The following is a 24,406-nucleotide window of genomic DNA, read 5'->3' as shown; positions in this document are numbered from 1 at the left end:
ATATTCTTGCCCCTTTTCTGTGAGCTTGTTATTTCCAAATAAAAAGGTTTTTAAAAAGGAAGGTATCCCAGGCACACCAGGCTGCAGCCTTGGGCACTGCAGTGCTGGGGGCTATGCATGGCTTTTGATGACACCTCCTGTCACCCAGACTCTCAGCTTTAGGTGCTACTAGAGGAACTCAGTGTGTGACGGACGCCAAAACTATCTTGGGTTGACTCACAAAGGTAGGATGAGTCAAGGCAATGAATTTTCTTTTGTCATTTTATTTACTCCAATTTTTAAAAGGTTTTATTTATTTATTCATGACACACAGGAAGAAAGGGAGGCAGAGGGAGAGCTCAGGACCCCGGGATAGCAACCTGAGCCGAAGGCAGACAGTCAACTGATTGAGCCACCCAGGTGTCTCTATTTACTCCAATTTTGAAATCAAAATCTGGCGTTCCTGGGGCACCTGAGTGGCTCAGTTGGTTGAGCATCTGACTCTTGATTTAAGCTCAGGTCATGATCTCACAGTTGTGGAACCAAGCCCCTCATCAGGCTCTGCACTCAGCTGAGTCTGCTTGAGATTCTCTCTCCCTTGCCCTCTGCCCCTCCTACTGCTGGTGCTCTCTCACAGAACAAATAACATCTTTAAAAAAATAAAAATAAAATACTGGCATTTCTTGCATCCTAGGGCTCTCTGTGGTGGAGGGAGGGAAGGGGAACATATCCAAATGTAGTGTTTTCTGTGGGTAATCCGGACTGCAGATTTTAGTACAGACAATGTTCATTTATCATTGATGATGTGGTTACATGTTCCCCAACAAAGGCAGGCCAAGATTTCCCCCAGAATCAGCCTAGTATCTTCCCCATTCCCCAAAGGAAGAAAACTAAGTTCCCAGCAAGGGCTAAGGTAAGGGCCAGAAGTACCCTGGGCTCCCTCTGCCAAGGTTAGTGATTTCAATGTACAGAAAGTCGCAGATTGTCCGAGCAGCCTGGATACGGACCTGGAGCAGAAGATGTCTCAGCACCCCTCACCTCTGTTTCCAGGTCCTGACCATCCCAGGGCAAGAGGCAGCCACCCTGCTATTCTCATCTCTAGAAAGGGAAGCCCACACAACAGAAGGGCTGGGGCTGAACCCAGAGCCCCCTCACTCCAAGCCCTGTGCTCCCCTCCTCTCACCTGCCCTACCACCACACAGTCCCATTCCTCCGGTCCCCAGGGGTTGTTGGGGACAGAAGGCCCCTCCCTCATCCCCCTCAATGTTCCTCCACTCCTCCCCCTCCCATCACTAGGGTGTCCAGGACATTGTGTGACTCAGGAAACAGCTCAGACGTGAGGCTTGCTTCAGGCAGAGGAGGAGGAAGGGGCTGTGGGAGCAGGGGAGGTAGCTCCTGCCCCAGTGAGGGCTCTGAGAGTCCTTTCCTGAGGAGGTGGGAGGGGATCTGGGTTTGGGGCAGGGGCTCTGGAATGCAGCCCCCTTCTCTGCTGCTGCTGTTGCTGTGTCACTCGGTTGTCAAGACCAGAGGTGAGGCAATGGGGTGGGAGAGTGAGGGGACCCACCTTCCTTAAGAGGGTTGGGGGCAGAGGGCCAAGCCTGGTGCTTTGAGGGGACACTGGATGGAGGAGAGTTTCACCCCCTTGCCCAATGCAGGGAGAGCAGACTCTGCCACCGGAGCTGCACAAACAGGCTTTGGGGCCTGAGCCAGGGGCGGTAACTGTCAGAGGAATGGCTAGGAGGGTGCCCGCTCCCAGAGAGAACCCAGCTGGGACAGGGGGCTCTTGAGATGGCGTTTAGGAGGTGAAGAGGGAAAAAACTGACCACCTGCTAGGGGAGGCGATGACAAGAAAGCAAGAGATGGAGACATGGGAAGGTCAAGGGCTCTAGGACCAAGTCCCTTTCCCGGTCCAGCTGTCCCCACCCCCGATGGCTCAATGCTGGGCTCTTCCGGGAGGAAATCCCTTCAACGTCTCAGCCATTCACCTTCCTGGAGTCCCCAGGGCCCCCTCCTGAGCCCTGTTGTCAGGGCTTCCGGGATGGAGTCTGAGGCTGGGCTTGGGAGGCCTGGGCTTGGGAGGCCAGAGGATAAACAGGAAAGGGGGTGGGGATTAATAGCCAAGAGGATCTAGAGGCCTGGGCCTGGGATTGGGGGGGCGGGGGGGGGGGGGCCACTGGGGCAAGAGCACCACTTGGGGACCAGGAACAGAGGCAGTGGTCCGAGAGAGCACGCGTCCCGCTGCTACAGGCAGGTCCCTCCAGAGCACCCAGAGGGGGAAATGGGGAGCACAGTACTCCCCAGGCCCATCCCATCCTCATCTCCATCCCTAGTGCTGCCGTGTGGGGACTCCCCAGAACCCTGTGCCAATGGAGGCACCTGCCTGAGCCTATCTCAGGGACAAGGGACCTGCCAGTGAGTGTGCCTCCTGGGACTGGGAGACTGGAACGGGGAAGGAGAGCAGGGTGGAGGGGGGACTGGGAAGGAAGGAGAAAGAGAGGAAGTAAAGGCTCTGAGGGAGGTGGGAGAGAAGGCAAAGAGGGCCCAGTGAGTAAGCTGTCCTCTCTCCTCCCCTGCTCAGGTGTGCACCTGGCTTCCTGGGTGAGACTTGCCAGTTTCCCGACCCCTGCCAGGATGCCCAGCTCTGCCAGAATGGGGGCAGCTGCCAAGCCCTGCTTCCTGCCCTCCCAGGCTCCCCTGGCCTTCCCTCTCCCTTGGCCCCCAGCTTCTCCTGCACCTGCCCCTCTGGCTTCACCGGCCAGAGGTGCCAGACCCTGCTCAAGGACCCCTGTTCTTCCTTCTGTTCCAAAATGGGCCGCTGCCACATCCAGGCCTCAGGCCGCCCACAGTGCTCCTGCCTGCCTGGATGGACAGGTGAGCACTGAGGGGGAAGCGGGGTGGGGGGGGGACAGGAGCAGCTGGCTGGGAAAGATAGAGCTGGAGTCTGAGATACAGGGAGCCCTTCTGAGGACAGAGGCTGTGCGAATCAAGAAGCTGACTCTTGCTGACGATTTACCTGAGACTGACATTCACCAGCATGGCTGCACCGATGGTTAAATGTTGAAGTCTTTCCAAACTTGTCCGTAAATGTCTCCTGCCATAGCCCCTTTTGGTGCACCACCCTGGCCTGTTTCCCTGGCCCCTCCGTCCAGCAGCCAGAGGGTGTTAACATACCCAGCACAAGGTGGGGGAGGGGAACCTCCAGGATTCTGCATTATGGTCATCTGGATGGTCTCTATTCTGAGGAGTGGGAGCCCAGAGCAGCACCTGGATAGATGTGCTGGTGGGAAGTGTAATGAGGGTGGAAGGGCTCTGACCCAGAGAGAGGAATGGGTGTCAATCCTGGGAAGAAGGGTGCAGCCCTGGGGCAAGGATGTGGGGAGAGTGGGGGGGGTGGCAGGAGCAGGGTATGCTAGCCTGAGGAAGTAGGCAGGGGTGCAGAACAGCCAAGGGCCTCAGGAGAGGAAGGCTCCTCTGACCTACCAGGACGGAGGGGACTGGACAGGGCAGTGAAGGCCACATGGGTAGGGAAGTGCTCTGTGAGCAGTGGACTAGAAGGGAGCTCCTCAAACTTGCTGAGGCACAGCAATTACCTGGAAAGCCCTAAACATACTGATGTCCACATCCCAGAGAGGCTGATTTAGTGGGTCTGGGCTGTGCCCAGGCATGGAGACTTTTTAACTGTCCAGGTAATTCTGAGGACTTGGGGGTGAGAGACCAGGCTGTGTGACAAGAAGGATCACAGTGGCAACTTGCCCAGCCCTGTGCTTGGAGCAGGGGTTCTGGGAGCCCTTCCCCAGGTCTGGGTGCCAGCTCACCATGGATGAGACCTGTGCCCTTGCACTAACTCTCTACGTCCTTGGTTGTCAGCTGATGTCCACACTTCATAAGGTCATTGAGAGGAGGAAAGGGAGCGATGCTCAGGAGGCACTGACATAGCTCAGTGCCAGGGGCCACCACCGCCATTGCCACTGGTGCAAACGGCTGAGAGGTGCGGCTCCTTATCACTATCTGGAACCCTGTAGCCACCTAAAGATTAGGGAACCCAGACAAGAGAGGCCAGACAACCGTCTGAGGGTGCAGAGCCTTGTGGCACAGCAGTGCTAAGTCTCCTGCCTGCAGTGGCCGGGTGCTTTTCACCTCCCCACCAAGGAAAGGTCCCCACTAGAAGGACCCAGATTTGCTCAGGTAGGGCCAATCTGCCATATCCCCACCATCAACGACACGTTCTATTTTCCAGAATGGCAAATCCGAGGCGAGGGGTGGTGAAGCAGGGCAAGGCAGGTATGGGAGGAAATGGAAGGAAACATGAAAATCAGACACAGAGATAATCCAGAGTGAGAGCTGAGTTATCTCAGATGAGCTGGGTTTTGTGCAGAACTACAGGCAGCCCCCTCTGCCCTCTGCCTCAGGTGAGCAGTGCCAGCTTCAGGACTTCTGCTCAGCCAACCCCTGCATCAATGGAGGAGTGTGTCTGGCCACACACCCCCAGATCCAGTGCCTCTGCCCACCTGGCTTCGAGGGCCATGCCTGCGAACACGATATCAACGAGTGTTTCCTGGACCCGGGACCCTGCCCCAAGGGCACTTCCTGCCATAACACCCTGGGATCTTTCTGGTGTCACTGCCCTACTGGGCGGGAGGGTCCGCACTGTGAGCTTCAGCCAGGACCCTGCCCCCCTAGTGGCTGTCCCAATGGGGGCACCTGTCAGCTGGTTCCAGGGAGAGATTCCACTTTCCATCTCTGCCTCTGCCCCCAAGGTGTGTCCTCACCTGCAGCCTCTCTCTCTGGGTAGGGAGGTTCCCTTCCCTCAGCTAATCTCATGACCCCATCAGGTCTCACAGGCCTAGGCTGTGAGGTGAACCCAGATGACTGTGCTGGGCACGAGTGTCAGAATGGGGGCACTTGCCAGGATGGGCTGAGCACCTACACCTGCCGCTGCCCAGAGGCCTGGACAGGTGAGTCGTGCAAGCCAGGCCCATGGCACCTGCGGCCCAGATGGTCAGCCCCGGCCTCCCCTCCTCACAGGACTCCCAGCTCCAGCCTTTGTCCCCTTCCTACCCTGCCCCCCGCAGGTTGGGACTGCTCTGAAGATGTGGACGAATGTGAGACCCAGGGTCCCCTTCACTGCAGAAACGGGGGTACCTGCCAGAACTCGGCTGGCAGCTTCCATTGCGTGTGTGTGAGTGGCTGGGGAGGCACAGGCTGTGAAGAGAACCTGGATGACTGTGCTGCTGCCACCTGTGCCCCAGGATCCACCTGCATTGACCGCGTGGGCTCCTTCTCCTGCCTCTGCCCACCTGGCCGCACAGGTGTGCCAGAGGGCGTGGGAGTTGGCGGTAGAGATGACGAGCGCGAGAGGCACCAGCAGGGCAGCTGGGGCAGCTGCGGCCCCGAGAGCCTCACGCCCACCCTGCCCTCCAGGACTCCTGTGCCACATGGAGGACATGTGCCTGAGCCAGCCGTGCCACGGGGAAGCCCAGTGCAGCACCAACCCCCTGACAGGCTCCACACTCTGCCTTTGTCAACCTGGCTACTCAGGGCCCACCTGCCACCAGGACCTGGATGAGTGTCAGATGGGTGAGGCATCCCCGCATCAGATCCTCTCTGAGCCCCCCAAGCAGCCTCTACAAATTGTCTTTCAAACAAAAAATATAACCATCTCTCTTCTGATTTTGTCCGGATCTGGCATCTCTTCCCTGCACGGTCTTCACAGCAGTGCTCAGCCCTCCAGGTCCCAGTTAGTTCATCTCTGTCTTAAAGACACTGGCTCTTTCTCTGATTTGCTCTCCCCTGCCACACTCTGGCCCTCATGCCTTCCCTGGCAGTCTGACCTCTTTGCCCTTCCACTGGGGGCTCCTGTGGATTCCTGACTCTTCTCTCCTCCCAGCCCAGCAAGGCCCCAGTCCCTGTGAACACGGCGGCTCTTGCCTCAACACCCCCGGCTCCTTCAACTGCCTCTGTCCCCCTGGCTACACGGGCTCCCGCTGTGAGGCTGATCACAATGAGTGCCTGTCCCAGCCCTGCCACCCCGGCAGCACCTGCCTGGACCTACTCGCCACCTTCCACTGTCTCTGCCCACCAGGTACTAGATGCAGGGGGCCTTGGGTAGAGGACACAGGGGACTCATCCTGAACCCACGAGACATGACCCCTGCAGAACACAAACGGCCCCAGACCAGTTGGGGTCAGTTACCAAAGAATGCTTCTCATCTCCCTGCCCCAGATAAAATCTCCGGGAAACCTATGGTTCCTAGGAGAAGGGCTGCCACAGATGATAATGAGCTTGTGCACTGCTCAAGTCTGGGGGTGAGGGGGAAGCATTCATTTCATGGTCACGTAAAGTGCACAGCCTGGTCCGCTGTAGACAGAAGGTGGTCGAGAAAGGGCAGCACGGCAGCAGCCTCTGCTCATGCCAACTCAGAATGTCCCTCCTAATCAGAGGAACTCTCCCCTGTAGTAATTGAGTAGACCCTTAAAATCCCAAAGCCTATATGCTTCAATTTGGTGCAAGAGGAAAAATAAATGCCACAAGGCTGCACCTACCTCCAAGCTAGTTCTTTTTTTTTTTTTTTTTTTAAGATTTTATTTATGGGCAGCCTGGGTGGCTCAGCAGTTTAGCGCCGCCTTCAGCCCAGAACATGATCCTGGAGACCCAGGATCAAGTCCCGCATTGGGTTCCCTGCATGGAGCCTGCTTCTTCCTCTGCCTGTGTCTCTGCCTCGCTCTCTGTGTGTCTCTCAAGAATAAATAAATGAGCCTGGGTGGCTAAGCAGTTTAGCACCGCCTTCAGCCCAGAGCATTATAGAATCCTGGAAGTAGGAACTATATACAATTTATCCTTTTTAATTTTATTCATTCATGAGAGACACACAGAGAGAGAAGCAGAGACATAGGCAGAGGCAGAAGCAGGCTCCATGCAGGGAGCCCAATGTGGGGACTCAATCTCGGGGCTCCAGGATCACACCCTGGGTCAAAGGTAGACGCTCAACTGCTGAGCCTCTCAGGTGTCCCTCCAAGCTGGTTCTAAGAGGGAAAAAGTTCTCCCCAGGGACACAGAGACAGAGCCAATATCAGGAAGCTGAATGAAACCAGAAAAATACTAGCTTACTTAGTGCCAGGTACCACCTAAGCATCTTCCATGCATTTTGTCATCTCTGCAACAATCCTATGAGGTCAGCATTGTAGCTGTGCCCATTTTACAAATGAAGGAACTGAGGCACAGGGAGATTAAGTGAGCTGTCCAGCTAGTAAGCAACGGGGCAAGGATTCAAGCCCAGGGCTTCCATAGATTTAGCCACTACACAAAACAGCCTTCCTCAATTGAGCAGCATCCAGAGTAAAAAGTGGAGAAAACTGCCCAGCAATCCAAGGGCCAGGGATAGTTACCAAGATGCCCCAGGCAAGAAGTGGGAGGCAGCTGAGGTCTAGAGGCCGAGCCAGTTTCAGGTCAGGGTGAGAATGATACCAGGACAAGCCCAAAGATGCAGGACAGATCTGGGACCAACCAGCTTCCCAAATGCCTGCTCAGGAAGAACAAGGGGCTTGGCTCCCCTTCGAGCAGATACCCATTTGTCTCATTTGTGCCATGAGGACCTCCAGGCTCATTAGCCCCACCGGATGAGCCCACCTTCTGTGCAGCAAACGGCCCCAAAAGGTACCTCCTTGCGGCTCCCACAGGCCCCAGCAGGTGCTGTGCTCCCTGAGCCTTTATATCTGAAGAAGGCAGAGCCTCACACAGCAGGGTAGCAGGACTGCGGGCTCATCTCCCCAGCCCGCAGTCAGAGAGCACCCTGGGAGGGGCTGCCTGACAGGGCACATGCTGGTTCTAGAACCCAGGCCTCCTTGGCAGAAGGGGTGAGGGGCCCAGTCAGGCCAACCCAGCTGAGCCTCAGCCCACACCACACCTCCATGTCCTCAGGCCTAGAAGGGCAGTTCTGTGAGGTGGAGACTGACGAGTGTGCCTCTGCTCCGTGCCTGAACCAGGCTGACTGCCACGACGGGCTCAACAGCTTCCTCTGTGTCTGCCTGCCCGGTGAGTGCATATTTACCTAAACCACCCTTTCTGGCCCTCCTCCAGAGTCCTCAGTAGGCTCTCCCTGTTCCTAGGGATCCTGGGCTGGTCTTGGCACTGGTCACCCTGGATACAGCGAACACTGCCCCAGGCCTTCCTTCTCAGCTTCATCAGATCCCTCTGTTCCCTGCTATGATGATAATGGATGTTCCTTGATTATTTACTCCATTACTATTTACACTTGGTTGTGTACTTTTCAGGCATTCCCTCGTTTAAACCTTTCAATGACACCATAAGATAGGTTGCATTATTCCCCTTTTACAGAGGGAACTGGAGCCTAGAGAGCTTGAGTAGCTTGCTCAAAGTCACACAGCTGGCAGGTGGCTGAGCATCATCCTGCTGGCATCTCCAGGTGTCTGCTCTGGGAAGCCTTCCAGGTTCACTCTGTTGAGGGGAAGGGCCAGGACTTGCATTTATGCTTTTGATACAATGTATTTTCAGCATTGACACAAATATCCAGTTATGCTTTATTTATGTGAAGAACAAAGCCACCAAGTTATGCTCTGTTAATGTTCTGAAACCCAAATCACTACTTGAGAAGCCCCCAATTGGTGCCTTCACTATATAATGAAACATGTAGACGAACCCCCAAACCAAGCCATTGGAAACAAGATTCTCTCCATTGCAATTTGTAGCAATGTTATTTCCATATATGTAAATGGAAGGCTAAAGATCAGTATTGACTCTAAATTTCTTGTTTGAATCCATGAAATCATACCTATATAGCTCAGTCACAACTATTTGTAACAAACTCCCTAATAACTCTAGAGAAAGTCGGAAGGGAGGGAGGAAGGAAGGGAGGGAGGGAGGGAGACAACTTTGCAATCTCTCCCCACTTGCTTCCTGCCCCACCAGGATTCACAGGCTCCCAGTGTGAGGAAGACATCAATGAGTGTGCAAGCTCTCCCTGTGCCAATGGGGGTCAGTGCCAGGACCAGCCTGGATCTTTCCATTGCGAGTGTCTCCCAGGTAAACCAGAGCTCACACACTGGAGGGGAGAGTGGGGGCAAAGGGCAGACCTGCATGCAGCCCTCTGACTATCCTGCTGCGCCATAGGCTTTGAAGGCCCACACTGTCAGGCAGAGGTGGACGAGTGCCTGAGTGGCCCCTGCCCCACTGGAGCCAGCTGCCTGGATCTCCCCGGAGCCTTCTCTTGCCTCTGCCCCTCTGGCTTCACAGGTCAGCAGGGGAGGCGTTAGAAAGGACTGGCAGGATAGTTGAGCCCATTTGGGGTGGAGCAGAGGCTATTGCTGGGCATTTGAGGGTTGGGATGTGAGAAGAAAATGAGACTGGAACTCCTCCAAGTTATGCAACCTGAGTGCTGACAGCAGGTGTCATTGGTAGAACCCAAACTGGGCCAAACAGGAATGGTGTGATCCAGGGTTCAGAAACTGGAAGCCATCTGTGCACTTACTTAGCAAGAACGTATTAATATCCTATGCCCCACACAGATATAAGCAGAGTAAGAAAGCTGCTCTCAACTGGCTTTAAATATAGTGCAGAGAGACCAAGAAGTCTCTTCTGGGCAATGGCCCAGAGGTGCTCTGAGAGAGGACTGCATAGGATTCAATAGGAGCACAAAGGACCAGCCAACCAGACTAGAGATGAGAAAGCTTCATGGAGGAGGTGATGGCTAAGCTGAGTCTTCAAGAATGGGTAGGAGTTTGTCAAAATAGAATGACTGCATGTTTTAGCTGCAGGTAACTGATGCACAAAGGTGTGGACGGAAGAAAAGCACATCCCCACTTAAGGAACCACAGAACGTCCTGAGTTTAGGGTGCAACAGAGTGAAACTGAGGAGCACGGCAGTTGTAGGAAAATCGTGTCATGCAGGGCCCTGTGTGTCATTCTGAGGAAGTTAGCCTGAGGTAGCAGGGAACCACTGAAGCACAGGTTCATGGGGAGTAAGCAAGTCATATGTAAGAAGTGGCTTTGGTCCCATTGAGGATATGGAGGGACTCTGTTTTCTCTTTGACCCATCTCCACCCCAGGTCATCTCTGTGAGGTTCCCCTGTGTGCTCCCAGCCTGTGCCAACCCAAGCAAAAATGCCAGGACAAGGCCCACTGCCTCTGCCCTGATGGAAGCCCTGGGTGTGCCCCCATTGAGGACAACTGCACCTGCCACCATGGACATTGCCAGAGGTAACCTTCCAGCCCCTCCTCATTTTTACTGTCCTCTGGGTCCTCCTCAGTTAGGGCAGGAGAAGACAGACAGTGAGGGGCAAGCTGGTGGGAAATGACCAAGAGGGAAGAGGAAGGAGATGGCAAAGTGCTGAGGTCACAGCCAACATGAAGGCGCAACTAGTGAGTGCTATCCCATGGAGGAGGGAGTTCATAAATCACGGGAGAAACAGAGGGGTAGGCGGTGAGAGCAGAAAGAAAAGCACCAAATCCCAGGGCCAACTCAACATCCATTAGACAAACACTGGGCACCTGCTATGTGTGGATACTTTTCAAGGCACTGGGGGAACCACACATAACAAAAGAGACAACATGTCTGTTCTCATGGAGCTTTCATTCTAATGAGGAAAGACAGACAATAAACAAGTTATGAGAGACATATGTACATGTTCACATGTATATTATGGAAGGGGGACAATGCTGAGTGCAGAGCCAATGAAGAAAGGAGCCAGAGTGTCAGGGCTAAAAAACAAGAGGTCTTAGGGGGCTGACCAATGGGGAGGGGATAGAGAAAAACACTAGAAGAAAAAACTCTCCCCTTTCTCTTTATGACCAGATCCTCATGTGTGTGTGATGTGGGCTGGACAGGACCAGCATGTGAAGCAGAGCTGGGAGGCTGCATCTCCGTGCCCTGTGCCCATGGGGGGACCTGCCATCCCCAGCCCTCTGGCTACAACTGCACCTGCCCCCCAGGCCACACAGGTGAGGCCCTCCCTAAACCACAGGCATTCTGGGCTGGCTACTCTCTAACCAAGAGCAGTAAAGACATGTGTCCAAGGACTCTGGGTCTTGGTCACCACCAAGGAGAATGGAACAGAGACTGCAGGGAATGCAGGTGATGTGCAGAAGGTGGTGAGAAAAGAGGTTGGATGGGGGAGAACAGGGATGGGGATGAGGAAAAGGAAGGAGAGGGAGGTAGAAGAAGACAAGAGAGAAGAGGGTTCCCTTTCTCAGAACCTCCTCATTTCCTACAGGCCCTACCTGCAGCGAGGAGGTGACAGCTTGTCACTCAGGGCCCTGTCTCAACGGTGGCTCCTGTAGCCCCAGCCCTAGGGGCTATTCCTGCACCTGCCCTCCAAGCCACACTGGGCCCCGCTGTCAGACCAGCACTGACCACTGTGCCTCTGGTGAGTGCCTGCTGTGTCCTTCAGCTGGGCCACAGAGGAGAGAGGAATTGGTCAGGGTGTGTCTATGCTATAAGAAAAACACTTAATTGAGCACCATTATGGGATGCTCTTTTGATGGGGCCAGCAGGGAGGGCATGTACGTCCTGTGTGTGGTGTGACTGAGGTCACAGGCCAGGTTACGGGCAAGGAACCCAACCCCTCACAGCCTCCTCTCTCCAGCCCCGTGCCTCAATGGGGGTGCCTGTGTGAACAGGCCTGGCACCTCCTCCTGCCTCTGTGCTGCGGGCTTCCAGGGCCCCCACTGTGAGGAAAGGACCCGTCCCAGCTGCGCAGACAAGTGAGCAAAGACCCCTAGAGGAAGATTGGCCTTGGCCCCTTGGCCCCTTGGCCTCCATGCCTCTCCATCTCCTCTGGAGAGGCTGCCTCACATTCCATACCCCACATCCTTTCACACTGCCTCCCTTCCTGGCTCCCCATCTCACCATCACGTCACATTCCCTCCCCTTTGATGGCCTGGACTTCCTCCCACTGTGCTCTGTGTCTGTCTTGTTCCAGCCCCTGTAGGAACAGGGCAACCTGCCAAGATGGCCCTCAGGGTCCCCACTGTCTCTGCTCCCCTGGCTACACGGGAGGCACCTGCCAGGTGAGGAGGGGCACTAAGCCAAGTGTGCTGAGGAGGGTGGTGGCTGGAGGGCTCTAGTGGAGGGTCTCCAGGACTAGAAGACAGAACTGGGAGCTTGGAAGAGGTACCCACGTGAAAGGGGGTTTAGGATGTGGGAGTGGAGGTCCAGCTTGAGGTTTGCAAGGAATAGGAGGAACAAAAGAATCTCTGATCCCAGAGACTGTTCTGGGATGTGGGCATCAAAGAAAACCAGGGTGGGGTAGGGGGGCTATCACCTGGCCCCAGACCATTCAGGAGAGAGTCTGAGAGCTTAGGATTTTGAGAAGCTGGTAGAAGACCATCCCTGGGCCTCAAAACATAATATTCAGCTCTGTCTCATGCTCCTTCCCAAACCTCAGACTCTGATGGATTTATGTGCCCAGAAGCCCTGTCCACACAATTCCTACTGCCTCCAGACTGGGCCCTCCTTCCAGTGCCTGTGCCTCCAAGGATGGACCGGGCCTCTCTGCAACCTTCCACTGTCCTTCTGTCAGAAGGCTGCTCTGAGCCAAGGTACTAACCCAAGGACCAAGTGGGGAGCAAACAAAGAGAGAAGGGTGTCCCCCTCTACCTGAGCCCTAAAGGCATCCACACACAACACTTGGCCAAAACAACCAACTAAGACTCAAAGTAACACAGAACAAACACTATTAGTGATTCTACAGCTCAACCCTCAGGGCAGCCTAACACAACTCAACACAACTCTAGCAACACCAACCAGTTTAGCCAATAAGACTCCAGTTGAAACAACCACAGGGGGATCCCTGGGTGGCGCAGCGGTTTGGCGCCTGCCTTTGGCCCAGGGCGCGATCCTGGAGACCCGGGATCGAGTCCCACGTCGGGCTCCCGGTGCATGGAGCCTGCTTCTCCCTCTGCCTGTGCCTCTGCCTCTCTCTCTCTCTCTCTCTCTGTCTGTCTCTCTGTGACTATCATAAATAAATTAAAAAAAAAAAAAAAAGAAACAACCACAGGGACACAACTCAATGAGAAGCAACTGAACTCTGTCACTATCATCATAACTCAACCAGAGTGGATCATACTTAATAACCCAATGGCCCTCAACTCAACAGCTGCTCCCCACTCACTCTGATGTTATGTCAACTCCCCTTGTGAAAGAATACCTCCCTCAACCAAATGAGGCTGACCATGAGCAGAACTCAGGAAGGAGCCTCCTGTGGGGTGAGGGGATGGGAATCATAGCAAGAGAACATCAGAGGATGCAAATTCAGGGGACAGACCCAAGTCATTAGTTAAACCCCCACCTGAAGTTTCCTTTGAGTTCCTTCTTGCTTGAGACTTGTTTTAAACCAAGGATATGGGTGCTTATGATGATCTAATAAGCTTAACAAGAGATCCTCTCTCTCCATTCTGGCAGAACAAGCAGGAGGGGGATCTTGATATTATAACTTCTTAGCACCAGGAGTTACTGAGGGCTCAGGCTTCAAGTAGCCTCCACCCACCCCAAGAATGTTCGCGATCTCCAAGAGCCTCTCAGCTCAGGGTCTGTGGCCCCTGAGAACCTTTCCACTCAACTGAGCCTTTTCCATCCCTCTTTGCCTTTCTCCTCAGGCACAGCAGCTTCTTCCCTATGCCAGAACGGAGGCCTCTGCATTGACAGTGGCTCCTCCTATTTCTGCCACTGCCCTCCTGGATTCCAAGGCAGTACCTGCCAGGACAGGGTAAACCCATGTGAGTCCAGACCCTGCCAACATGGGGCCACCTGCATAGCCCAGCCCAATGGGTATCTCTGCCAGGTAAGCAGGTCTTGAGAAGAACAACGGGGAGGGGTGACCGGGGGGACCAGCTGTGGGAAAAGTACCTGGGCCGGGCAGTGATATAGTCATCTCCTTTCCTTTCTTTACCCCACACATCCAACCTACCACCAGCCCATGCCCTTTGCCTCCTAAATCTTTCACCACTCTGTCTTTCCTCCTTCACCCTTTGTCCCACTGCTCCATCCGGCTTTGTTTCATACCACCTGGGCACCCTGAGGATTACCTCAGTAATCCTTCACCCTGAGGATTACTGTCCCCAGCTCCATATTTGTCGGCCTGTAGGCTCAGCCTTTACTCTGTTACCAGGGTGCTCTGTTGAAAATTTTAAGTTGACCTGTCACTCCCTTCAGTGGCTGCCCACCTCTCTAACCCTGAAGTTCAAAACCCACGTGACCCAGCCTTGCCCACCTCTCAGGTCTCATCTCGCCCCACCCCCACCCTCCTTCTCTCTGCTCCAGCTGCTACTGGCTTCCCTACACACCCCATCTACTGGCTCTTCCAGCCCTTCCCCATACCTCTTCCATTGGATGGTGCCCAAGAGGTGCCTTCCTCAGGAGAATGTCCCTAGCTTCTCTCCAGACTGGGTTTGGGCTTCTCTTTGGTGGTTCTGGTCACTGAGCAACAGAGGCAAAGCTAGGATTCAAGTCTGAGTAGCCTGATACCTATACTCAGGACCCCAACTTTGGGATTAAGCATCTGACTCTTGATTTCAGCTCCAGTCATGATCCCAGGGTCATGAGATGGAGCCCTGAGCCAGGCTCCTGGCTGGGCTTGAAGCCTGCTTGGGATCCTCTCTCTCCCTCTCCCACTGTGTCTCCCCCATAACCTCTATCTCAAAAAAAAAAAAAAAAAAAAAAAAAAGAAAGAAAGAAAAAAAACCCTGACTCTGGATAAAAAAGCCTGATGCAGATCCCCTAAGCATTCTCTTTAACTTTTCAATTTTATTTTTTAACTTTTTATCATGAGCATTTTCAAACATATACAAAAGAAGGGTACTAATTAGTAGTAAACACCCCTGTGCCCAATACTCAGCTTTATCTCCCCTTTCCTGAGACTCCTTCCCTCAGACATCCCCAAAACACCCCGCTCGCCTGCTTCTCCCAACCCTTTGGCCACTCCTTGGATTCTCCATAATTCCCGTTTTCTTCACTTTTCTGAAGCTTTCCTGGTAGTGTGTCTCACACACTCTCTTTGCTCTTGCAAGAACTCAGCACATGGTACAGACCTCATCAATGACCCTCCCCCCTGGCAGAGTGGTATAAAACAAACCCAGAAGGCTTCAGGGTACTGGTTAGGAAGTCACAGACTTGTGCTGCATCCCAGCTCTGCCACCGACCAGACTTGTGCAAGTCACTCAGTCTTTCCAGGAATCAGTCAACTTTTCTGTAAAGTGAGAATCAAATGAGATAAGACACATGCAGGGTTTGGGGGAGAGTTTCATGAGGTTGTGTATGAGAATCATATAATACATGCTAGTGGTCTCTTGCCTCTGGCTGATTGAGAGCAGGGAGGAGTTCTAAATTTCTTCATATCCCTAGTGCCTACAACAGAGCCTGGCACAAAGCAGGCATTCAATAAATGCTTCCAAATTAATCAGTAAAGCCTGAAAGAACCTGGCGGAGGTGTGGCTAGGGGAGGGAGGTCTTACCAAAAATTACCTCAGTGGCAATGTGTCATAGGATGCTTTGGGGCTGCTGGAGGGGTTAAGTTGCATGCTACTGAATGTGTATCATGGAGTTGAGATGGAAGGGTTAGCTACACAGGGCTGTGACAGATGGTGAGTTGAATGATGTTTTGAACTGGAAGGTGGGGACGGGACACAGGGCAAAGGATCTTGAGCTAGGTCCCCCGTAGTGTTGGGACGGCCCAAATGACTAGTTCCCTGTCTGACCCTCTTTGCCGGCAGTGTGCCCCAGGCTACAATGGACAGAACTGCTCAAAGGAATCCAACGCTTGTCAGTCCCAGCCCTGTCACAACCATGGGACCTGCACCCCCAAACCTGGAGGCTACTATTGCACCTGCCCTCCAGGCTTTGTGGGGCTGCGCTGTGAGGGAGACGTAGATGAGTGTCTGGACCGGCCTTGCCACCCCACAGGCACTGCAGCCTGCCATTCTCTGGCCAATGCCTTCTACTGCCAGTGTCTGCCTGGATACACAGGTGAGGCCTGGGAGGGTGTGCGCAGGCACTTTTGTGGCACAGCTAAGCTCACAATCCCCACCTAGTCATTGTGTCCATCCCCCTGTCTCTAAACCCCACCCCAGAGAACATGCCCCAGGATCCCTCTACCTGTGCAGGTTAATGCTGGGTCAACTCCCAGGAATGAGCTAGGAAGGAAGCACTGACCAAAGCAGTGTGTGAGGTCTAATCCCACCCCACCACAGGCCAGTGGTGTGAAGTGGAGACAGACCCCTGCCAAAGCCAGCCCTGCTCCCATGGAGGGTCCTGTGAGACCACAGCAGGACCACCCCTGGGTTTCACCTGCCACTGCCCCCAGGTGAGTGTCTACAAAGCTGTCTTCTCTTTTGCCCCTAACACTGATGCCAGGTGAGAATGCCTGAGCTGGGATCCTAGAGGTGAGCCCAGGGAGCACTGGAGTGGGAATTACCCATGAAAGCTAGCCCCTGTTCATGGTGGTGAGTGACTCTTCAGATGCAGTTGAGGGAGAAAGCAGGATCAAGTGGTAGCATGAATGGAATTTTCAGAAATCATAAGCACTGCCTAAGGAAAGGCCCCAAAGTCAGGCTGGATGACAATGAATAAGGTCTTTCACCTCTGTGTGTATGTGTGTGTTTATGGACCTCGGATGCATGATATTGGGTTAAGTCTTATGCATGTGTTTATGGACCTCAGATGCATGACACACTAACATCATTGGTGTGTTCATGTCCTTCTTCATATTATCCTTACAACATAACACCTATAAACGTAACCTAATTACAACAGTAACAGTAACTCATGTGTACTTCTGTGTTCCTCCATCCTGTTCTACTTCCAGAGAGAGAAAACGTATATAACACTGTGTCCAAGGATTAAGAGAATCTCAGTTTAATTACTACTGCTCTGTAAGGGCTCAGTCTCCCAAGTTGTTGCACACAGCTATGGCTCACCCATTTTCACCACTGTGTAGTATGTCCTTGTGTGAAAATACTACGGACCATGGTTTCAACATATATAAAGTGATGAATCTGATGCTCTCTGAGGCCCCTTCCAGATATGAGACTCTAGGACCCTCTGAATTATCTTAACCCTTTGCAGGGGCGAGACAGGGGATGAAGAATACAAGGAGCTTCCCCAACATCTCTCTCCTCTCCACAGGGTTTTGAGGGCCCCACCTGCAGCCACAGAGCCCCCTCCTGTGGCTTCCATCACTGCCACCATGGTGGCCTGTGTCTGCCCTCCCCTAAACCTGGCTTCCCACCCCGCTGCGCCTGCCTCGATGGCTACGGGGGCCCTGACTGCCTGAACCCACCGGCTCCTCATGGCTGTGGCCCTCCTTCTCCATGCCTACACAATGGCAGTTGCTCAGAGATCCCTGGGCTGGGGCCCCCAGGCTTCCGATGTTCCTGCCCTCCCAGCTCTCCAGGGCCCCAGTGCCAGAGGCCCGGAGCAAGGGGATGTGAGGGCAGAGGTGGAGATGGGGCCTGTGACGCTGGCTGCAGCGGCCCTGGAGGAAACTGGGATGGGGGAGACTGCTCCCTGGGGGTCCCGGACCCCTGGAAAGGCTGCCCCTCCCACTCCCGATGCTGGCTCCTCTTCCGGGATGGGCAGTGCCACCCGCAGTGTGACTCTGCAGAGTGTTTGTTTGATGGCTATGACTGTGAGACTCCTCCAGCCTGCACGTGAGCCTGAAACCCTGACTTGGGGTTGGGGGTGGGTGGAGGGCAGGGGGAGGCAGGGGGAAGAACACAGATGCCTCTGGGTCTCAGTGTGAACACAGCCTCAAGCTCTGGGGAGTTTCTACCCAAATAACCGTTGCTCAATAGGGGTATAAGACACTAGGGTCCAGCCCTGGGGAATAGGGCAGCATCAATATTTAACATGGGGACCAGGAAGAAGGGCATTGCCTCTGTCCGAGCTCCTCTCTAAAGGTTGTGGGAGCTCTGAGCTCAAGCCTCTCTCTCTAAGCCCAGGTGCCACGGAGCATCTCCCCTAGCAAACAGCACCCCTGAGGGAGAAGGGTCTTGGTCTCTCCTTCAGGGAGATAAGAAAGCTTGGGAAGGCAGGGAGAGGCAACAGTCTTCGGAGACAAAGGTGTCACAGACATTAGAGTGACTAGACTATCTGCCACCCAGGGCCTGCCTAAGCCCATTGCTCGAGAGCTTTCCCCATTTAGCAACCAGTGCCCTAGAGGCAGTGTAATATATCAGGCAGCTCTCTGGAATGAGGAAGGGAGTCAGGTTCCTTTGGGGATTCTGAGTCCCCCTCTCCTCACCCCACAGTCCAGCCTATGACCAGTACTGCCACGATCACTTCCACAACGGACACTGCGAGAAAGGCTGCAACACCGCGGAATGTGGCTGGGATGGGGGTGACTGCAGGCCTAAAGATGGGGGTTCGGAATGGGGGCCCTCCCTGGCCCTGCTGGTGGTCCTGAGCCCCCCAGCCCTGGACCAGCAGCTGCTGGCCCTGGCCCGAGTGCTATCCCTGACTCTGAGAGTGGGGCTCTGGGTAAGGAAGGATAGTGATGGCAAAGACATGGTGTATCCCTATCCTGGGGCCCAGGCCGAAGAGGAGCTGGGAGGAACCCCGGACCCTTCACATCAGGAGAGAGTAACCCCTCAAACACAGCCTGTAGGCAAGGAGACAGACTCTCTCAGCACTGGGTAAGGAGGCCGGGCAGAGGGATGGGGCGGACATCAGTTTTTTAACGGGTGGAAGGAAGGGAGCCAGGGACCAACACAGGGGTCTCTGAGGCACCTCCCCCACAGGTTTGTGGTGGTGATGGGTGTGGATTTGTCCCGCTGTGGCCCTGACCACCCTGCATCCCGCTGTCCCTGGGATCCTGGGCTCCTGCTCCGCTTCCTTGCCGCAATGGCTGCGGTGGGGACCCTGGAGCACCTGCTGCCAGGACCCCTGCTGGCTGCCCATCCTCGTGCTGGCACGGGTAGGTGACCCCCACACACACTTCCCCTTACTCTGCTCCCAGACCCACTTTCATGGCAGAACCAGCAATGGAGGCCAAATGACACAGGACTGTAGGGACCCCAAATATTCTGTGTGGAGACTGACCCCCGGAACCTCTCATTCTTCCAATTGTATCTCCTCGTGGCCCATCTGCTCTTCAATATCCTTCCTTATTTCCCTAAGTACTTAACCTTTATTATCTGGTCTATCCTCTACTAAATCCAATCATCCCTCTGATGGAGGGTTTGATGAACCGCTCACAGTACATAGAAGAATCCTAACCCATTTAGCACTTACTACATGCCAGGCTTTGCTCTAATTATCAACTCATTTAATCCTCCTGACAATGCCATGAGGCAGGTACTATTATTATTACCACCTTACAGATGAGGAAACTGATGAAAGAAGTCACTGCACTTGCCCAAAGGTCTCACAGTAGTACCCAGCCTCCCCAGAAATGGTCTCTCTTTTGTGACTATGTCTCTCCCACCAGTACCACCCACCAACCAGCTTCCCTGGCCTTTGCTGTGCTCACCAGTGGCCGGGGTGATTCTCCTGGCCCTTGGGGCTCTTCTCGTCCTTCAACTCATCCGGAGGCGGCGCAGAGAGCACGGGGCCCTCTGGCTGCCCCCGGGGTTCATTCGAAGGCCTCGAACGCAGCCAGGTCCCCGCAGACGCCGGCCTCCCCTGGGTGAAGACAGCATCCGCCTCAAGTAAGAGTGAGGAGGAAAAGGGCTCGGGGAGGGGACTCTTCCCTGTGGAGATATTTATCATCAGAAGTTGATGGCAGAGGAAGGAGACAGAGGAAGGCAGGCTGCTGGAAATCCTGGGGACCCTGAAGGTCCTCTAGCCAAACACCCTCTTCCAGAGCCCTGAAGCCAGAGGCAGAAGTTGATGAGGATGGAGTGGTGATGTGCTCAGGCCCTGAGGAAGGAGAGGAGGTGAGCCTGCTGAAAACACTGGGGCAGAAATGATCCTGAGGTGACGGCAGAGTTGAAGGGACAAGTCACCTTCCTTCACTGATCCTTGTTCTGATCCCTAAGGCTGAAGAAATGGCCTCACCCTCCAAGTGCCAGCTCTGGCCTCTGAGCAGTGACTGTCAGGAGCTCCCCCAGGCAGCCATGCTGACTCCTCCCCAGGAATCAGAGATGGATGTCCCTGACGTGGACACCCGTGGACCTGGTATGTGAGCCAACCCAGACCAAGCAAAGGAAAGCTCCCTTTGACTCTTTTAGAATCACAAAGCCTTTTGATATTAGAACTGAGAAAACCAAAATTAGGGTTACTGCCTTAGAATAGTGACACTCAAAGTGTGGTCCCAGGACAGACGAATGAGCATCACCAGGGAAATTGTTAGAAATATAAATTCTCAGGCTCCACTCCAGAGCTACCGGCTCAGAAATCTGAGATACTGGGGAATTCATGTTTTCACCAGCTCCCCAGGTAAGTCTGATACAGACTCAAGGATGGGAACCACTGCCTTGGAATGTTAAAGAATTAAGGCCTACTGGTCCTTTTACAGACAAGGAAACCGAAGCACAAAGTCAAAAAAAGTCATTTGACTGAAGCCACACAAAAGCAAGAGCCAGAGCTGGGCTTCCTGACACCTGGGGCTGATACTCCCTGAGCCTCCATGTTCTCCTCCTTCCCCAGTTATGTCCTTTTGATTGACTTGTCTCCCATTCCTCATGTCTCCCACCCACAGATGGGGTGACACCCCTGATGTCAGCAGTTTGCTGTGGGGGAGTGGAGTCCAGGACCTTCCAGGGGGCATGGTTGGGAAGCCCTGAGCCCTGGGAACCTCTGTTGGGTGGAGGGGCCTGTCCCCAGGCTCACACTGTGGGCACTGGGGAGACCCCCCTGCACCTGGCTGCCCGATTCTCCCGGCCAACCGCTGCCCGCCGCCTCCTTGAGGCTGGAGCCAACCCCAACCAGCCAGACAGAGCAGGGCGCACCCCTCTTCACACCGCTGTGGCTGCTGATGCTCAGGAGGTTTGCCAGGTCAGTGCACCCTGGGGCCGCTACAGGGAAACTGGTAAGTAAAGCTGGGCAAAAGCATCCCCTAGGGTTTGTCAGAGAGGAAGATGATGTGAGATTGGGCGTCTGAAAGAGAAACAACAGATGGCTGAGTATGGATTTGGAGTGGCGGGCCTGAGCTAGCAGTCCAGGACACGCCGGAATCACTGGCCCTCTCTGGACCCCCAGCTCCTACTCCGCAGCAGACAGACTGCGGTGGATGCACGGACAGAGGACGGGACCACAGCCCTGATGCTGGCCGCCAGGCTGGCGGTGGAGGACCTGGTTGAAGAACTGATTGCAGCGCAAGCAGATGTGGGGGCCAGAGATAAATGGGGTACGGATCTGGAGAGGGTGGTGGTGTGCTCTGGAAAAGTGGCACAGGTGGGGTGTAAGATGCACAAAAGGAAGCCCCCGAGGGACCCACTGGAGACTGGGGGCTTCCCTCTCACCTAGCTTTTGGGTGGTAGGGGCCCCTTCCCCTCCCTCCTCGCCTCAGGCAGAGGAAGGAGCGTCCGTGGGGGGAGGGGTCTGGCGGGGAGGTCTCCGGTCCTGCCCAGCCCAGAACAATGTCCCATTGTCCCTCCCGCGCGCGGGGGACGTCACTAGGCTTCCTGCCGGCCGGCGGTCACCCGGTCACCCGGGCAACGCTTCCGCCTTTGAGGCCGCCCCGAGGCCCAAAACCGGAGTCCGTGGGAAACAGACACGCAGGCGTCTGGTCCCCGGGCTCGGGCTGACAGTCCCCCACGTCGTCCCCCAGGAAAAACCGCGCTGCACTGGGCCGCCGCCGTCAACAACGCCCGGGCCGCCCGCTGCCTCCTGCAGGCCGGAGCCGACAAGGACGCCCAGGACGGCAGGGTCAGAGCGGGACGGGGTCCCCACAAGAGCAACAAGCCAGGGCGAGGGAGCGCGGAGAGCGCGGAGGGGGCGGGGCGGGGCGACCGGGGCGACCGGGGCGCGGGGAGCCGGGAGCGCCTGCGCGGTGGGTGCGCCCTCGCCCCGCCCCTGGCCTCGCCCCGACCGCCCCGCCCCCCGCTGTTCCCGCGCCGCAGGAGCAGACGCCGCTGTTCCTGGCCGCCCGAGAAGGCGCGGTGGAGGCCTCCCGGCTGCTGCTGGGGCGGGGAGCGGCCCGAGGACTGAGGGACCAGGCGGGGCTCACGCCCGCGGACGTCGCCCGTCAGCGCAACCACTGGGACCTGCTGGCGCTGCTGGAGGGGGCGGGGCCGCTGGAGGCGCGGGCCCGCGGGGTCGGCCCCGGCCCCGGCCCCGCCCCCCGCCCCCGCCCCCGGGCCGCGTCGGGAAGCTCGCCCCCGCGCGCGGGTGGGGCCGTGCCGCGCGGCCGGACGCTGTCGGCGGGGCCGGGCCCGCGAGGGGGCCACACCCCGTCCGCCGCCGGGGCCGCCCGTGGGGGCGGGGCCTCCCCTCGCGGCAGGCGCCCGTCGAGAGGAGGGGCGGCGGGCGGCGCGTCTCCCGGGGCCCGCAGGCTTCCTGCAGGCATGCGCGGGCCTCGGCCCCACACCGGGGTCGCGCGAGGAAGATCCGGGGTCGCGGCCGGGGGCGGGGGTGTGGCCTCGGCTGACGACTGGCCCTGCGATTGGGTGACCCTGGGAGCCCGCGGCCCCACCTCCAACGCCTCCTTGCCGATCCCGCCTCCTTGCCTCACTCCGTCGCCGGAGCGGGGATCCCCTCGACTTGCTTGGGGACCCCCAACCCACGAAGTAATGCCTTTAAACACGGGAGGCGAGGGTCAAAAATAGGACACTACGAGGCCGGGACTCTAAAAGTGAACATCCATGATAGGACAGTCTGGAAGGACTCCAGATTTCTAAGATCCTGGAACCCCAAAAGTGAAGGGTCCTATGATCTCCCTCCCCAAATGAGTGTACGCCCACGCATTCTCTTCCACACGGAAAAGGTATAGCCCTGGAAAAGGGGCTTAGGGTGCTGAAGGAAGAGGGCCCAGCCTTCTCCCAGAAAATAAGGGTGAGGGGCTACCGAAGGGTGGAGTGGGATTGGGGAATTACCTCTGAACTGGAACCAATAACTCCAGACATATAAGATGTAAGACAGTCTTTCCTGTATATGGTACCCAACGGAAGTCTCTATTACCCATTACCCCCAGCACCCACAAACGGCTAACAAATATTTATTGAGTGCCCACTGTATGCCAGGCACTGTGTAGGTGCTGAAGTGGGGGGCCAAAGGCCACTCCAGCTGATGACTCCTTGCACTCTCTCCACTTCCCTCTTCAACAAACCATCACAGGGATGAAGCACCACTCTTCTCATCACCTCTATCACTATTTAAAAACCTCAGATCTGTCACCCCATAATAAAGCTTATCTGAAATGTTAACTTTTTTTTTTTTTTTAAGAGTGGGATGGGAAAAAATATGGGAATGGCTACATAGTGTTTTCAGAATTTTGCGCCCTAAGATCAATGTCATCCCTTTGGATGGAGGTTTTAAGTACAGTTTCAAGAGCAAGAATAAGTAGAGTTGAGGGTACTGTGTTAATTTGGGGTATCATCTGAAAGCAAGAGTCTGGTAGCCCAGGGAGAAACCACACACACACACACACACACCTTCCTCCTCTTCCAAGGGCATTTAATTATTCCTCAGGCCTCAAGATGAAGATGCAGAGAGCATCTCAAACATTATCCACCTTTCAGAAACCTGGTTACTCCTCTTTAATGGTGATAGGCCTGAGACATGGAGGCATGAGGCATTTTGAAAGCTAATAGTAACTTATCATTTATTGAGCATTCCCTATATGCCAAATACTTTTACACATTTAATCCTCACATCAACTCTATAGTAAGGTAGATGCTAAAAAAGCTCCATTTTGCTCTGAGAAACTGAGGCACAGACATTTTATTTGCCAGAGACTGCAAGCATTAAGTGGTAGAACCAGATCTCTTTATTACATTTCATGCTCCAAGCCACTCAGCTGCAAACATAATATGGCTGGTTGCCATTTAGAGGTCCCAAAATATCTCTATCCTGCTCCCACCCTGTGCCAGCCAGCCTGACCAGCAGTGAGACCAAGCCAGAAAGGTGGTTGTCTCCCTATTCCATTCCTACATCTTTTATTCATGGCCAGAGGAAAGTTTCCCCTGCCCCTTGGCTCACATTTGGTACATATCTTGTCCCCTGAATAGACTGTAAGCACCTAGAGGGCAGGGATAACTATTTGATAACTCCATATTTATGGAATAGTGTGTGTTGGTTGGCACCACTGCTAGGGGTATGTGTACATGTTTCATGGCCCAATATCCCTGGATCTGAGTCCTCTGCTTCCCAATGCAACCATGCCCCTCCCAGTTCCCATAAGTCTGCAGGAAACTGGGATACAGGGAAGGGTCAAAGCCTACATTGGGGTCCTCTTAGGAAAGGGACCTGAGGAAGGGAGAGGGGCTCTGAAGAGCAAAACCACTTCCTGTGTAGCTAGTTCCTGTGTTGACAGAAAGAGCT

At 55.0% G+C, this 24,406-nt stretch overlaps 2 protein-coding genes across 7 annotated transcripts in view; one reads left to right on the top strand and one right to left on the bottom strand.

The window, feature by feature from the left end:
- Positions 1 to 21,840, bottom strand: part of LOC481727 (butyrophilin-like protein 1) — a 59,359-nt gene extending 37,519 nt beyond the window's left edge. The window contains exons 1-4 of the mRNA XM_038553647.1: positions 21,388 to 21,840; positions 19,455 to 19,606; positions 15,063 to 15,176; positions 14,309 to 14,407 (exon numbers count right to left, since the gene is read on the bottom strand). The gene's annotated coding sequence lies outside the window, so the exon portion shown is untranslated. The remainder of the gene's footprint in view (positions 1 to 14,308; positions 14,408 to 15,062; positions 15,177 to 19,454; positions 19,607 to 21,387) is intronic.
- NOTCH4 (notch receptor 4) lies at positions 1,303 to 23,289 on the top strand. 6 transcript variants are annotated; one of them, XM_038553640.1, is made up of 30 exons: positions 1,303 to 1,508; positions 2,558 to 2,577; positions 2,808 to 2,850; positions 4,389 to 4,736; positions 4,812 to 4,934; positions 5,052 to 5,288; positions 5,401 to 5,556; positions 5,867 to 6,061; positions 7,897 to 8,010; positions 8,905 to 9,018; positions 9,106 to 9,228; positions 10,041 to 10,191; positions 10,787 to 10,932; positions 11,205 to 11,357; positions 11,577 to 11,694; positions 11,913 to 12,000; positions 12,378 to 12,531; positions 13,588 to 13,772; positions 15,700 to 15,952; positions 16,177 to 16,289; positions 17,111 to 17,634; positions 18,235 to 18,618; positions 18,724 to 18,899; positions 19,413 to 19,632; positions 19,788 to 19,860; positions 19,963 to 20,101; positions 20,625 to 20,920; positions 21,125 to 21,272; positions 21,696 to 21,793; positions 21,988 to 23,289. In XM_038553640.1, exons 1-30 carry the CDS (start codon positions 1,451 to 1,453, stop codon positions 22,690 to 22,692), a joined length of 5,655 nt encoding a protein of 1,884 aa, XP_038409568.1. In that variant the 5' UTR covers positions 1,303 to 1,450; the 3' UTR covers positions 22,693 to 23,289. The 6 variants fall into 6 exon arrangements, with proteins under 6 accessions (XP_038409568.1, XP_038409567.1, XP_038409566.1 ...); XM_038553639.1 differs by adding an exon at positions 2,310 to 2,391 and having other exon boundaries at positions 2,558 to 2,850; positions 4,821 to 4,934; XM_038553638.1 differs by adding an exon at positions 2,310 to 2,391 and having other exon boundaries at positions 2,558 to 2,850.
- Positions 23,290 to 24,406: the final 1,117 nt, after the last annotated feature.

Source organism: Canis lupus, chromosome 12, assembly GCF_011100685.1.
Source record: "Canis lupus familiaris isolate Mischka breed German Shepherd chromosome 12, alternate assembly UU_Cfam_GSD_1.0, whole genome shotgun sequence".
NCBI lineage: Eukaryota > Metazoa > Chordata > Mammalia > Carnivora > Canidae > Canis > Canis lupus.
The sequence above is the reverse complement of the archived record's forward strand: the minus strand, read 5'-3'. Positions and strand labels throughout refer to the sequence as shown.

Coding starts and splice junctions, on each gene's coding strand:
- NOTCH4 (XM_038553638.1), top strand. CDS start 1,451: ATGCAGCCCCCTTCTCTGCTGCTGCTGTTGCTGTGTCACTCGGTTGTC. Junction 4,935..5,051: donor CTGCCCAGAGGCCTGGACAG/GTGAGTCGTGCA, acceptor TGCCCCCCGCAG/GTTGGGACTGCTCTGAAGAT. Junction 15,953..16,176: donor GTGTCTGCCTGGATACACAG/GTGAGGCCTGGG, acceptor ACCCCACCACAG/GCCAGTGGTGTGAAGTGGAG.